This window comes from Dama dama, chromosome 31, assembly GCF_033118175.1.
Source record: "Dama dama isolate Ldn47 chromosome 31, ASM3311817v1, whole genome shotgun sequence".
Lineage (NCBI taxonomy): Eukaryota > Metazoa > Chordata > Mammalia > Artiodactyla > Cervidae > Dama > Dama dama.
In genome coordinates, this window is record NC_083711.1 from 49,419,858 (window position 1) to 49,435,515 (window position 15,658).

General features: G+C 37.3%; 1 protein-coding gene across 1 annotated transcript in view; it reads right to left on the minus strand.

Moving 5' to 3' along the window:
• The window catches only part of ZBTB11 (zinc finger and BTB domain containing 11), a 28,356-nt gene that overhangs the window by 4,543 nt on the left and 8,155 nt on the right, over positions 1 to 15,658 (minus strand). The window contains exons 4-8 of the mRNA XM_061134185.1: positions 7,831 to 8,660; positions 7,447 to 7,626; positions 3,972 to 4,217; positions 2,280 to 2,424; positions 1,494 to 1,611 (exon numbers count right to left, since the gene is read on the minus strand). Of these exons, the coding sequence (XP_060990168.1) occupies positions 1,494 to 1,611; positions 2,280 to 2,424; positions 3,972 to 4,217; positions 7,447 to 7,626; positions 7,831 to 8,660 (1,519 nt within the window). The remainder of the gene's footprint in view (positions 1 to 1,493; positions 1,612 to 2,279; positions 2,425 to 3,971; positions 4,218 to 7,446; positions 7,627 to 7,830; positions 8,661 to 15,658) is intronic.

The following is a 15,658-nucleotide window of genomic DNA, read 5'->3' on the forward strand; positions in this document are numbered from 1 at the left end:
TATGGGCAGAGTTGGTAACTCCAAAAGCCCAACCTTCCACAAAATCAGTAGACAAAGTGGTAAAAACAGTCAGAAGCAATTTTACTGGAGCTCTGAAAACTGATTAAAAGTTTACAGCAACCAGGTAATTATTTAATTAAGAAAAAAATTGTTGAATCCTGATAAAAGAGCTTTGTGCATTTCAACTCATCCTGACCCCATCCCTTGGCTCCTCAGCGCAGGAGACACAGAATTCATTCTTGCTGTGGGTTCACAGTATCAGGGGGACTTAAACCTAACTGTAGTTGTTTTGAACTATCTGGTACCTCTCAAAGTGCTTGCTTTTATTTAGCCAAATTCCTCCAGGGCTGAGGACTTGGGGATGGTGGGGAGAGTAGAGAGGAGGCATCGGTTGGAAACATTTAAAGGTAAACGTATTAGCCACAGCTGCTGGGGCAAGGAATGGCAGTTGGGAGGGAAGGCTGGAGAATGAGATACTTCAGGAAATAAGACTTTTGAAGAACTCTCACATATTCCCAGGCATCTAGAAGTCCAAATTATTTGCCCAGGGCTGGCACGTGTGCAGAAAAGACCTGAAAATGCTCCGCGCTCTCACCAATGGTTGACTCTGCACAAACAGAAAGAGAAGACCAAGGCAGGGTTGTAAACTGCCTGGCTGAGCACTGCAGGCGTTCTGGAATCAGTGGTGACGCTTGCACAACACTCAACATACTGACAGCCACTGAACTGAACACCGTAACCTGATAAATGTTACGTTACATGAACTTTATAAAAGGGATCTCAGGAGGTTCTGGAAAAAGAGGGAGAGGAAAGGAGTCTGAAGAAAAAGAGAAATGAGCAACGAGTCCAGTACTTCAGAAGAACTGCCTATACAGAATCTCTGCCTGGCACCAAGGAACCCTTCGTCCCTACAGTCCCTACCCCTAGGTCGCACATTTGAAGAATTTCTTTAAGTCATTTAAAATGAATGATTCGTATGGTATGAGATTTATAATGTAAATAAAACTGCTAAATAAATAAATAGGAACACCTAGACAAAGGTAAACTGATTAAAATCAAGAGTAAATAGTAGTTTTTTTTAAAAAGTAAAGTAATAGTTTACTACTAGATTCAACTATTCTCTTCTTTTTTCAGTTTTGCTGAGGTGTAACTGACAAAACTGTAAGGTATTTAAAATGTAAAACATGATGTGTGTACACACACACGCGTACATCGTGAAAGGGTTCCTACCATCTGTTAACTAACACATCCATCACCTCAGATGTACATATATGTGTGTGTGTGTTTATATAATTACATACGAATATTCAAGGCCCACTGCCTTAGCAGAGTTCAAGTACAGCTGAACTTTGAAAGTGACACATTATCAACAGCGATGCTGTATCAAACTGTATCTAAGCAACTTCAGCCACCTCAAACGTTTTCCTTTGAAACAGCTTTCAAATGAACCAAGAACACAAATTAACTGAATGGGTCACATACTAAATACTTACTGAGTACAATGATAGCCTCGAACCTCAGGCTTTGGTTGGTGTTTCTTTAGGTGCTTGCTAAGCCCAGAGCCTCTATGAAAAGACTTTCCACAAACTGAGCAAAGGTACTTGGACTCTCCTATAAAAATGGAAAAGCACGTCACAGATCCAGCAATCAAGTGCTCGTCCAACAGTGCTTCGTGCCATACTTCAGAAGCTACTTCATCAAGTGAACACAGAAGCTATGACTTTAGGTCCCACCTTCGAAGAATTACAAACTACGTCAAATACCCTATTTCCTCTCAATACAGTACTAGTGAGGCCATGACTGCCCAAAGAATTTGGGAGGCTTGCATGGTCATCTGGAACAGTGGAGTTGTATACAAGTTCTACACCAGATTATCTACCCTTCATCAGCCACTTCTATGTAACTGCTTTAAACATGTGAAAATAAGTATATGTGGACTAAAAATTCTAATAAAATTATAAACCACATACTTGTTGACAGCTTATTGCTTAACTTTTTTAAAAATTAATTTCTTGTAATTGGAGGATAATTACTTTACAATATTGTGGTGGATTTAGCCATACATTGACATGAAGCAGACACGTGCACTAATTTTAAAAAAAGTTTTAAAAACTTTTATACAAATAAGATAGTTCTAAAACTAGATGTAAGAACAACTTTTAAGCTTTACTCTCATTAATTAAAAAAACTGCACATATACAGTCTTACAGCATAATCAATACATCAGGTAAGCTAACGGTATATAACGTGTAACTATGTCAACATAAATTTCTCATTACCTGTGTGAATACTCATATGTTCTTGAAGACTCCTTTTGGTAACAAATGACTTCACACACAGTTCACATTGGAACTGCTTTTGTGATTGATGGAGACTCTGATGTAATTTTAGACCATGTTTGTAGATAAAAGTCTTTCCACAGACCTAAAGGAGCATGGGTATTTACATGAGTAAAAGAGAAAAAAAGAGTTAAGGGCTGCTTCTGAAGAATGAAGTTAGAGAAGCTAGTATGCAATTTTAAATTAAAACCTTAAATTATAAACAAAATGACAACATTTAAGTTGAAAAAAGGGCCTAAGATTTTAAGCTCGCTGATTATCTCCTCATTCTGTACTTAAAAAATACTTCTATTTTTCTTATAAGCATGTAATCTGTGGAAGAACTCAAAACAGTACCAAAAAACCCTCACACTGTCTTTTCTGAAACTGGCAAACAATACACATTAAAAGAGACATGTTCTTAGTTAAAAACAATATACTCATTCACATCTATACCAACTAAAACAGTGCTTCTCAGAATCTCTATGATGAAGTACCAGTTTTATTTTTCTTGTCTCAATCTATTAGGGATTTTTGTTAAACACAACAAAGATGTCAAACGTCGTCAAATTGCCATGACAGTTTCTGCATGCTTGCTCTCCATTTTTTTACTTATCTTCTGTGGACCACACATCTTGAGTAGTGCTACAGAAGAAGACCAGAGGTCCGATGAACACTGAATTTTTAAATATATGAATACAATGATGCTTACGACGTGGCTTCAAAGTAACTGAAGGGAAGGGGTAGGACGGGAGTGAGTGATAGCACATAAAAACAACCAGCCACAATAACCAACGGCCTGCCCTAGGGGTCCTCTAACAACCTACAGGAGAGAGGAGTCTAAAAAAGAACGGATACAGGATCCTCTAACGACCTACAGGAGAGAGGAGTCTAAAGAAGGACGGATACACAGCTGAGTAACTGCTGGATGTCGAGAACTAACACAAAATTATAAATCAACTATATTTCAATAAAAGATTTTTAATTAAAAAAAAAAAAAAAACTCACAAATGACCATGTCTTGATAACTACTAAAGCTGGGTAAAGGGTACATAAGGGTTTATTCTATTCTCTGACATTCTTTTTTCATATGATACAAAGCTTAAAAAAACAAGAGAGAAAAACATTAAAAATCTTATTGGTTCCAAAACTATCAATAAAAATAGTGGGTCATCCTTATAAGCAAGGCTACAGGTGCTGCTAGAGACTTTTCACTGTTTCAAATAGCCCAAAGCTGGCTTATCACAGGATTCTGAACCAGCAATCACATTCTGACATTTAGTCTTCAGCTTTGGAGAAGGACACAGTTTAGGCAGAATTTCTGCTAAGATTTAAGTCATAGGTTCCTTCCCAAGCCAGGCTGGCCCTGCCGAACATGAAGGGATGATTTAGAAGCTGGTTATTCTCACCCAGTACCACTCTGAATTCCATCAAGTCTCCTGAACACTCTAAATAGATTTATTTCAAACTACAACTTCAGACAACAAATTAAAGAGCAAAAATGGGAATCACCCTTGACCTAGGCAACAAACTGGAAAAGTTATGGACTTTATGGGATATTTTACAAAGTAATGTGGCTCCAGATTCAACCAGTCTTACTGTCAGTTATATTCCAGTCATCTTTAAATAACAAAATAAATATAATGATTTTACCTGGCATGCATGTGGTTTTACACCCGTGTGCTTTAACATATGTATTCGAAGAGAATATAATTTAGGCAATGTCCTTCCACATATGGAACATATAAACTCTCGTTTGGTTCTGCCCTTCTCAGACGATGCCCCTGATGCCTCATTCGATGCAGAATGGGAAGCGGACGAAGTAGGTGCATCTTTCCTGGTATGTCGAATAAGGTGTGCTCGCAAGGAGGCACTGTACTGAAACTGTTTCTTACACAACTAAAAGAAAAAGTAAGTTCTGCCTCAATGTATTTTCATTACAAATGTTAAGTGAAACGCAACTCATATTTCAACTTGCCATTTGTCTGTTACAATTACATAAACACATAAACTATATAAGAGACACAGTATACCAGGTACCAGATTATACAGATAAGAGGGACAGATCCAGTCTCTACTCTGCAGGGGTTTATAGTCTAACCACAGAAGAAGGATTTCTATGTAAACAGGTGAAATAAGTAAGAAGGGGGAGTAGTCACAGTAAGAAAAAGCCTCAGCACTGAGGCTGGGTCTTGAAGGAATGGGAAGATACAGACAAGAGGAAGCACACTATCATATGAATACGAACAGTTGTGAGGTGGAGCAACGACAGGGGCTTGAAAAAGTAGGAGGACAAAACTGTGTCAGTCCTTGGGGCTTGTTTGCTTTTATTTTTATATTGTGTTTGTTTTTTATTTTTCATCTATCTGGCTGCGCTGGGTCTTAGCTGTGACAGACAGGACTTTCAGTCTTTGCTTCAGCATGTGAGATCCAGTTCCCCCACCAGGGGCTGTGCCTGGCCCCCTGCACTGGGCGTGTGGAGTCTTCGCCACGGGGCAACAATGAAGGCCCCGTCCTCGAGCTTTACCCTGTGCTTGCTGAGTATTCCTGAAAGCGTTTGTTCTTTATTTTAAAATCAAAGTTATACACAGTCACGATCTATAGGACTTTTTTTTTTTAATAAATAAAACTGGCCTATTGGTCCACTACTTCTACTTTTTTGACACTTTCTTAATGATCATCTCTGTGATTCTGAGTAATGTGAACAATAGGAGGTGAGTCTCTCCTTCACCTTTCACTCTCTGCTGCTGCTGCTGCTAAGTCACATGCTGTCAGTCGTGTCCGACCCTGTGCGACCCCATAGACGGCAGCCCACCAGGCTCCCCGTCCCTGGGATTCTCCAGGCAAGAACACTGGAGTGGGTTGCCATTTCCTTCTCCAATGCATGAAAGTGAAAAGTGAAAGTGAAGTCACTCAGTCGTGTCCGACTCCTAGCGACCCCGTGGACTGCAGCCTACCAGGCTCCTCTGTCCACGGGATTTTCCAGGCAAGCGTACTGGAGTGGGGTGCCATTGCCTTGTCCGTTTCACTCTCTACACATATACAATTCATTACCATACTTGCTCAAGCCAGCTTTACCATCATTTTGGTGAGATCAATTTCAATTATTTGGATGATGTACATTACAGCTGGACAATATAGTACAGTATGATTTTCTTCCCTTTCCTTTCCCTTTTACTTCTCTTCATATTTACTGCTAATTTGTTGTCAAACTTTCCCTCAATTGTTGGCTGAGAGAAGGTTTAAACACATCACCCTGTTGGAGATCTCCGTCAAAGCACTATGCTATGTTCCAAACTGCGGCAACTGTTTCACAGACTGGACCCCATGTTTTCCATTTCCCATGTCTTTATCATTTTGGTGGAATATCTCTACCAACAGCTTCCTGAGAAAGGGAATTTGGGGGGTAAAACTCTGCAGACCTTGCAAGTCTGAAACAGTTCTTATTGTACCATCGCAAATATAGTCTGACTATTGACTTCAAGTTAGAAACCATTTCCTTTTATAATATTAAAGATATTCTGCCTTTATCTTCTAGCTTCCACTGTTGTTGCTGAAATGTCTGAAGCTATTCTAACCCTTTTCCTTTCTCTCTTCCAATTTGTAAGATTTTCTTTGTCCCCTGATTCAGAAATTTCATAATGCATTTGGTAAAGAATTATTTTAAAACCATGATTCTGAACATTTGACATGCCCTTTTAACAAGGAAACTTCTGTGTTCAAGTTCTAAAATGTTTTTTCATTGCATTAATGATTTCTTTCTCTCCATGCTATTTAGAATTATTTGGACATTAGAATACAACGAGACCAATCCTCCGTTTCTTTCACTCCCACTCTTACCTTGTGTGATTTAGTCAATTATGTTTCCTAACTTTTCAGAGATTGTTTTTATATGTTATATATTTTATTCTTAAAAAACTATTGTTTTTTTAAAGTGCCCTTTTAAAATCATAGTACATGATTATTGTTTTACTGACATAATCTTTTCCTTTATCTCTAATATAAATCATACTTGTGGTTTGGGTTTTATGTGCATGATTGGTTTGTTTGTTTGTTTTTGAGTTTTCTTCTAACTGCATGTCTTGGATTCCTCAAAGTTGCTTTTTGCTTGAAATATTTCTCATGAGTCTGTATACCTGATGTTTATTCACATTTCAGAATAAGACATTTAAAAACTGATTGGAACTTGTGTGTAAGCAGGGAATTAACTGTCAACCCCTGGCTTTAGTGAGTGGTATCTTTAGGTCTTTTTTTCACTGGGCTTCAGATTTCCCATCTCTAAGAAATCTTTCTATTTTAAGGTTAAGGGTTTGGCTGTTAACATTCCAGGACCTGAGTAGGGAAAGAACACTTTCAATATTCAGTATAGAAGCTTCTACTTTCCCTTGTTGGGTATACCGCATTGATACATTCACCCTCATATCCACAGTGTTCTCTAGGGCAGCTGTGGTTTTATCGTTTTCAGAGAGTAGAAGATGGATCTTTGACTGAAGGCATGGTGGTAGTGATTCACTTGTTTCTTAAAAAGACTCTCTAACCATCAGCCTTACCTCTACTTTCAAGGTCACTAGCACCACTAATTCCTGAGCCTCCTGGTAGTTCTGCAATACAATTTGGGTTGATTCTTAGCTTTCCATGCTGAAAGCCTGGGAATGAGCCCTTTCAAATCCACTGAATCTAAGACTCCATCTAGGGACTTCCCTGGCAGTCCAGTGGTTAAGACCCCACACTTCGACTGAAGGGAGCATAGGTCTAATCCCTGGTCGGGGAAGTGGGATTCGAGGGCTATGTGGTACAGTCAAAAAAAAAAAAAAAAAGACTACATTTATGTATCAGAGGCCAGAATTTAGTTGCTGTGGCTTCCTGTTCTTTTTGCCTCTCTATGAACTTTCTAAAAAGATCATTTTACTGTTATCTTTCTACAGTAAAGTAGAAAGTACAGTAGAAGCAGAGCTAAGTCACTGAACATTTTTTGGCAAGAACATGACACATATGAACCAGCAGGTAACTATGACAGCAATATAAGGGAGAAGGAGAATACAGATGGTAGCATAATAACAAAGCAGTAAACTGGATTCTATTTATAAAGAAGTTAGCACCATTTATAATTAGCTTTCCAGACACTTACTGGACACTTGTAATCTCGAGCTCTTTCATGTTTCAGGATGTGCTTTATAAGGGCATATCGTCTCTGAAAAACCATTCCACATTCTCCACATTTATGGGATGCTTCTTCTTCTGTACTCTCTTTAGCATCCCTTTTCGGCTGTTTCATCTTTTTTCCTCTTTGAACTAATTTCTGAGCCACCTGATTAAGGAACAGAAAACACAATCCAAATTTAACTATCTCAAATTCACATTACCTTATTAATAACATTGGTATTTAAAACATTAAGTTGCTTTCTTGCACCCACTCCCCTCCCCCTCAAAATATTTTTCACCATAAGTTTGTCAACAGAATGCTTTCAACTTAAAGCTAAAACTACAAAGGTGAACTCTTTCTTCATCATACCTGTTGAACTGCTGACTTGGGAATGGCTTTCCGCTTCTGCAGCTTCTTCTCCATTCCTTTGTGTAGTCGGATATATCCCCCTTCGTTAACAGAACGCTGCCGAAGTCTGCTTCTGTAAGTGTCATCATCCGGGCCAGGGTCCATCAGCGCTGTCGGTTCAGCTGGGTTTTCCGTATCTTTTGAGGACTCGTCAGGGTCCTGCCTGTACTCTGAAATGTCGTCAGCACAGACCTCCTCGGCTGCGGGGTCATTTCCTGCATCAGTGTTTCCTGCAGAGCTACCGATTGCGCTGCCTTGTGAAGGCCTGGGGTGAGTACTGGAAACTGCGCTGTCTCCTCTGCTGTTCAAAGTCTCCAGTTCTGTCTGGCTGGTTTTTGTTACTAAATCAACACACTCCATTTCAGGATGGGAATCGGTTCCGCAGCGCCCAGGTGACGCGGTGGCTCCGGCCTGTGAGGAAACCTGGGGCTCGGGCTGCGCTCCGTTCTGCTCGGGCAGCTCCCCGTTCATCAGCAGCACGATCTCACAATCCCCGAGTTCAGTGGACAGAGCTGCTGGGGCCCCCGTGCTGCTGGCCGCGGGAGGTGCTGTCCCTCCGTTTTGTTCTTGTAAGTCCTGTGTGGACGCGACTGTTTGTACTTCACCCTTCTTATACACTGTTAACTGCTTCTCTTCCATTAGTTTATGCACACTTTCACAGATTTCTAAAACTTCTGACATAAAAAGATGGCGAGCCAAGATGGCTACATCAGCCATGCTACAGAAGTCAAAACTTAGCACAGAGGTATAGGCGAATTCCAGTAAGGGAAGGAAACTAGCCTTACAGAAACCTATGTGAAACAAGAAAGATGAAAGACAAAAAAGTCAGACCACCACTAAAACACCTTGTCCAAACAACTACTGTATGATTATGACAATACAAAATGCAATATAAAGGCAAATATAACCATTTATTCTGCAATCAAACACTCTGGAATTGTTTTGAGTTCTGGCTGCTTATTAAGCCTTGACTAACTCACTTCCATGAGTCGTGTCTCTCAATACCTAAAATAGAAAATAATATCACACTTACTACCTCAAAGAGTTGTTGTAAGGCAGTCATTTTCAAACTGTACTCCTTAGAACCCCGGGGGTTCCTCAAATTCCCCTCAAGAAACAGCTGCTGGAGAATGGAGGGTACAAAAAGAGAGGGAGGCAGGTGAGTAGGCAGGGTTCAACCAACCTGTCCCCTAACCTCACTGCAGTAAATATAGCTGTATCTTTTAAAACAGAAGTTCATATAAAAATTTGATTGTGAACAAAGTGTTCTATTACTAAAAATTTTAAAACAAGGTCTATAGCAGGGGGTCGGCAAAATTTTTCTGTAAAGAATCAGATAATAAATACTGCAGGCAACAAGGCATCTGTTTCAACTACTGAATTCTGCCACTGTAGCTGGAAAGAGAAACCAGGTATTGTAACATGTATATAAAGGAGTATGGCTATGTCGCAATATAACTTTATGGAGGAAAAGGAGGGAAGACTGCCTTCCAGCTATAGTTCGCTTATCTTTGGTCTAAGGAATAAGACAAATTACTACACACCAGGCATTAGGTTCCCATTTTATGTGAGAAAATAAGGTCAGTTCCATTCTAAGTTCTCAGTACTTCACATTCAAAAACCATTGTTAATATTCCCATGATTCAGAAATTAGAAGATTACATAGTTGTAAGTCCAATTCCATCTCCATAATCAGAACAAATTAACAATTTGTACAGCTTTTTAAGAGTCTCTTTATACAGCCCAATAAATACTCTTCTGTCTCCTTCTTACAACAGGTATTGTATTACACACACTTCACTGTGCCTTGCTTTTCTCATGTATAATAATTTATCTTAAGAAATCTTTTATTAAAAATGACAGAGGGCCAAAGCAACCTTTTAAAAACTCATGTTTGCTGTATTTTTCAGTTTTGACTGAAGATACATAAAATGTGGTCCTTTTACATGGGCAAAGAAGGGATACACAAGTAACAGGCATACAAGGAAGCCTTAACCTGTGAGATGTACTAGCAGTCAGGTGGGGAGCTGGGGAGACTACACATCAACACGACTAACAGGCCTAATTCAGTCATTCCCAGGAAAGCTGGTAATTAAGCTGGCTGAAGCCATATTAACACTGCTACAAATTATGAAGGTAAGTTAATAAGCTTGAGGTAAGAAAGTATTTCTTAAAAAAAAAAATGCATTTTGGTCTTTTACCTAGTACCTTTTTAATTTCTAAGTTGAAGTCAATCCAGAAGCATGGAAGAATTAATACTGTTGAAATAATCACACTACCAAAAGAAATCTACAGATTGAATGCTATCCCTATTAAATTACTCATGACATTTTTCACAGTACTAGAACAAATAAACCTACAATTTATACGGAACCATGAAAGATCCAGAATTGCCACAGCAATCCTGAGTAAGAAGAACAAAGCAGGAGGGAGGCTTCAGACAATAAATACAATGCTACAGTAATTAAAATAGTTTGGTACTGGCATAAAAACAAACATATGGATCAATGGAACAGAACAGAGAGCCCAAAATAAACCCACACATGTACAGTCGATTAATCTTCAACAAAGGAGCCAAGAATATGCAATAGGAAGAAGTCTCTTCAAGAAAGGGTGTTGGGCATGTTGGAAAGCTACATGTAAATCAATGAACTCTGAATGCTCCTTCACATGATACACAGAAATAACCTCAAAATAGCTCAAAGACTTAAAACATGACACCATAAAAATCCTAAAAGAGACCATAGGCAAAACATTTCTTGACATAAATCATACCAATGTTTTCTTAGGTCAATATCTCCAGGCAATAGACATAAAAGCCAAACTAAACAAATGGGACCTAAGCAAACTTACAAACTTTTGCACAGCAAAGGAAACCACAAACAGAAAGGAAAGGTAATCCATGGAATGGGAGAAAATATTAGCAAATGATGTGACCAACAACGGTTTAATCTTCAAAACACACACAGCTCATATAACTTACCACCACCAACAAAACAAACAACCCAATCAAAATAATGGACAGAAGAACTAAATAAGACATTTCTCCAATGTCTTATAGATGGCCAATAGGCACATGAAAAGACATTCAACACTGCCACTGTGGAAAAGAGTATGGAGGGCCCCCCCAAAATTAATAACAGTTGCCATATGCTCCAGCAATCTCACTCCTGGGCATATCTCCAGACAAAATCAAAAAGATACATGCACCTCTATATTCACAGCAGCTAAGACATGGAAACAATCTAACTGTCCACTGACAGATTAATGGATAAAGAAGATGTGGTACATATGTACAATAAAATATTGCTCAGCGATAAAAAAAAAAGAATGAAATAATGCCATTTGCAGCAACATGGATGGACCTAGCAATTATCGTCCTAAGTGAAGTCAGAGAGATAAAGACAAATACTATATGGTGTCACTTATATCTGGAATCTAAAACAGGACACAAATGAACTTACCTACAAAACAGAAACAGACACACAGACAGAGAGAACAGACTTGCTGCCATAGTAAAGAGGAGTGGAGCAGGACTAGGGTGGGAGTTTGGGGTTAGCATATGAAAATTATTACACAATAGGATGGATAACAGCAAGGTCCTACTGTATAACACAAGAAACTCACCATGCAGTGATAAACCATAAAGGAAAAGAATATTTAAAAAGAATATTTATATAAAACAGAATCACTTCGCTGTAAAGCAAAAATTAACACAACATTGTAAATCAACTATACTTCAATTTTAAAAATTTGGTTAATAGGTAAAAAGGGTTATTGGGCTTTTGTTTACAGCAGACATACAATATTATATGTTTCAGGGGTACAACAGTGTTCCACAATTTTTAAAGGTTATACTCCCACTTGTAGTTATCCCCTGTACTGTATAATATATCTTTGGAGTCAAGTATTCTTTAAGAGCAGTGGTGAGCAAACACCATTGATTGCTATTGACTAGACTATTTTACAACTGTGTAAAAACTAACTTACAGAAAATAGCAAGCACAAATGAATTGTAAAAGAAAAAGAAGTTATTTCTGTCAGGGTTGGAAAGGTAACTCCAAAACTTTATTGGTTTATTTCTCTATAGGGTATTAACCAATTTTTCATCGATCAGCAAATTCATTTTCAGAAAATTCATTTCTCTGGTTGAAAGACAATATATACAATTCTTGGAAATTCTATAAGAAGCACTTTTAACATTGTTCTGGTTTCCACAATTAATTATATAAGATCTTGGACTATAGTATTTGCATAAAAGTTAGGTTGTTAACATTTAAAAATTATGTTTTGGACAAAGGGTAAAGAAAATTTTCCTGTAAACAGCCAGATAAGCAAACCAGATATTTTAGGTTTTGTGGACCACTGGTTTTTGTAGCAACTATTCAATTCCACCCTTGTAAGTTCAAAAGCAGCCACAGACAATATGCAAATGAATGGGTGTGGTTGTCTCAATAAAACTTTATTTACAAAAGCGGTCAGTGGGCCAAGATTTGGCATGCAAGTTGTAGTTTGCCAGCTTCCTTTTTTTTTTTTTGTAAAGCCAGTAAAACTTTAGTAAAAAACATTTTTGAGATGAGAGAAAATGCACAAGGAATGAAAGATATCTACAGTCATCATAAGCATTTATAAAAGGATATAAAAAATTCTGTGCTGGGGCAGAGCTTCCTTGCCTGATAGCTGGCATCTCTTACAAACATCCTACACTAATAAATCTATTTGTTGCCTATCACTTTGCCTCTTGCTGAATTTCTTCTGCACTAAAAATTTTTTTTTGTGCTAGAATTCCTTGGCAGTCCAGTGGCTGGGACTCTGAGCTTTCACTGTGGAGGGCCTGGGTTTCATCCGTGGTCCCAGAACTAAGATCCTGCAGGCTGCACAGGATGGCCAAAAAAAAAAAAACAAAATTGTGCCAATAAATTTGAAAATTTAGATCAAAGAGACATATTATGGCAAATATACAACCTTCTATAAATTACTCAAGATGAAATAGAAAATCTATAGAATAATTTCCTAACTATTAAATGGGTCAAATTAGTAGCTAGAAATCTTGCCCCAAAGTCTCAATACAGGCCCAGTCAATTTTAGCCATCATTCTACCAAATATTCAAGAAATAAATCTAATTTCATAGTAACTACTTCAGTGAATGTAAAAAGTTGGAAGGAACACAGAATTTATAAGATTAAGCTGACACGACAAACTGTGAAAAAGAAAAATTACTCCTAAGTACAAACAGTCTAACGTTAGTACTCTAAACCAGTTTGTACTAACCATTCTAAGCGGTTTGTACAAAATATGATGTTATGACTAAAGTGGATTTATTTCAGGAATTAAAAACTGGGTTAACATTAGTAAACCGATATAAAATTTCCCACACTAACAAAATGAAAAAATAAAGATGATCTCAACAGACACAGAAAAAGTAAAGTGGTAAGTCCACATTCATTTCAGAGGGAATTTCCTTAATGTTAAAGGGGGAAAAGGATTATCTATTTAAAACATTTACCAAACAATATATTTCACAGTTAAAACAAAAAACAAAAAACACCTGTTCTTTAGAAGGGGAATAAGTGAAGTCTTTTCACTACCTCTGTTCAACTGCTATTTTTTTTGAGGTTCTAAATGGCACTGTAAAGTAACGGGAAAAAGTTAAAAAATATAAGAACTGGAAAGACAGAAACAAAAGCATTACTATTAGCACATAATATATTTGTTTTATATGAAAAATCTCAAAGAATCTATAGGTAGATGTCTGAATGACTAAGGTAATTAAGCAACACTACTATATTTAGTAATCAACAATTACTAAAAATAAATCAGATTATATAATTTAAAAAAATTGTAATAGTATCAAAAAGTATAAACTACCTTAACAATAATCTAACAAAAGATGTGCAAGGAAGTTCTCTGGTGGTCCAGTGGCTGAGACTCCGTGCCCTCAATGCAGGGGGAAATGCAGGATACCTGGCCAGGAAACTAGACCCCACGTGTTCCAACTAAGTGCTCACGTGACACAACGAATGGTCCCACACGCCACAACTAAGACCCAGAGCAGCCAAATAAATAAGTGAATTTTTTTTAATGTGCAAGACTTTTATGGAAAAATATAAAGCTTTAATTCAACGTAATCCCTATCTGTGGAAGGAGATAAGCTGCTTTAAGTTTATGTGACAGAGCAAAGGGTTCTGAATAACTAAGACTCACCAGAGCAACACAGGTGTAGACTTTCATTGTTATTATAAAGGTAAGGTAATTAAGACCACGCAATAATAGGGGGGAAGAGACAACCAAAAGACCACAAAAAAATGCAGAATCGGTACCAAACGTGAACATTTGTTCTTTAAGAAAATTTGCAAGGTGGATGCGTAGGAAGAGGAAGTTTTCACTAAATTCTGAGACAAGTGATCAAAATAGGAAAAAATGAAATCAAATTATTTATCTCACACCATTAAAAACATTCCAAACAGATTAAAAGTTAAATATGAATGAGAAACTATAAGACCATACACGAAAGTACCTTTATGACTGAGTAGGGAAGAAATTTTTGAAAGCATAAACAACACTGAATTCAACAATATTAACATATGTAATAGGAAAACAGATGTACATTTTATCATTTATTAATATCTACATGTATCTTATAATTAGTCTGTTTAAAAATCAAAGATTTTAATACTATCTACTTCACTTGTTATTAGCTTACATCATTATTTGCTGAACAAAATGTAAAAATAAGCATATGGAATGAAGAATAACCGAGGTATTTTGCTGAAATAACAACAGGATGCTATGCTGCAGTTATCTGGGAAGTAGAGATTTCACTCGCTATAAGCTGCTGAGAAACGAGAAGAGAGGAGCACTCTTCTCTCTGCTTCAGATGCAAGGAAGATAAGGAAAACATTTCAAAGCTAACGTATCAAGACTGTACTTATGGTAAGTTTTATTATTCAGATGGCCCAGAATAAGATGTATTTTCTCCTCTGAATCACCAAAGGAAATATCACAAATTTAGAACATAATCCTCTTCTATGCTTCATAAAAGCTTTTGTTCATCACTGTATCCCTAGAGTCCGGCCAGTTCCCTGCACAAAGTGGATACCTGAGACATCTTTTTTAGTAACTGAACACACAGCACTTTTAAGAAAAAATATATGAATTTACCTTCCCAGAGATAGATAAAAAAGGATAAGTGGCTAACTAGGTGAGTATTATATACCTAAATAAAGTCACTTTTTTGTTTCAGAAACGGGAAATGACAGTTCATACAGTGGTGTCACTTATTTAAGAGTTACAGCAAAGTAACTGTGTAAGAAAATGTATAAATAAGGTTACCTATTTTACTGCTTCCTAAATTTCACTTGTTGACTCCTAAGCCAATATATAAATTCTCGTGAGGCCGAAAGAAAGTCAAATTACTCATATACAATAATAATGATAATTAAAAAAAAAAAAAGACACCTGGAATTCTGATTATTCTATATTGACAGTGTGATTATCAAATCTACATGATGATTATTAATCTTAAAAAATGAAAAATAGACATATAGAAGTGCTTTATGATTACATGTCCCACACGTAAGATTCAATCAGTCAATTTAAAAATAATATATGTACTTAGTGTAATAACTTTGGTGTAGTTATGGATTTCTCTCAAACTGTTTTAACAATGTAAACCCAGAAATCCTACTAGTGCTACCACTGTCTCACCTAACAGGCAGCGATAGGAAATGACAGGCTTTTCATATATCTACCTTGGAAACCTTTCTAAAAGGAAGGAGCTTACAGTTC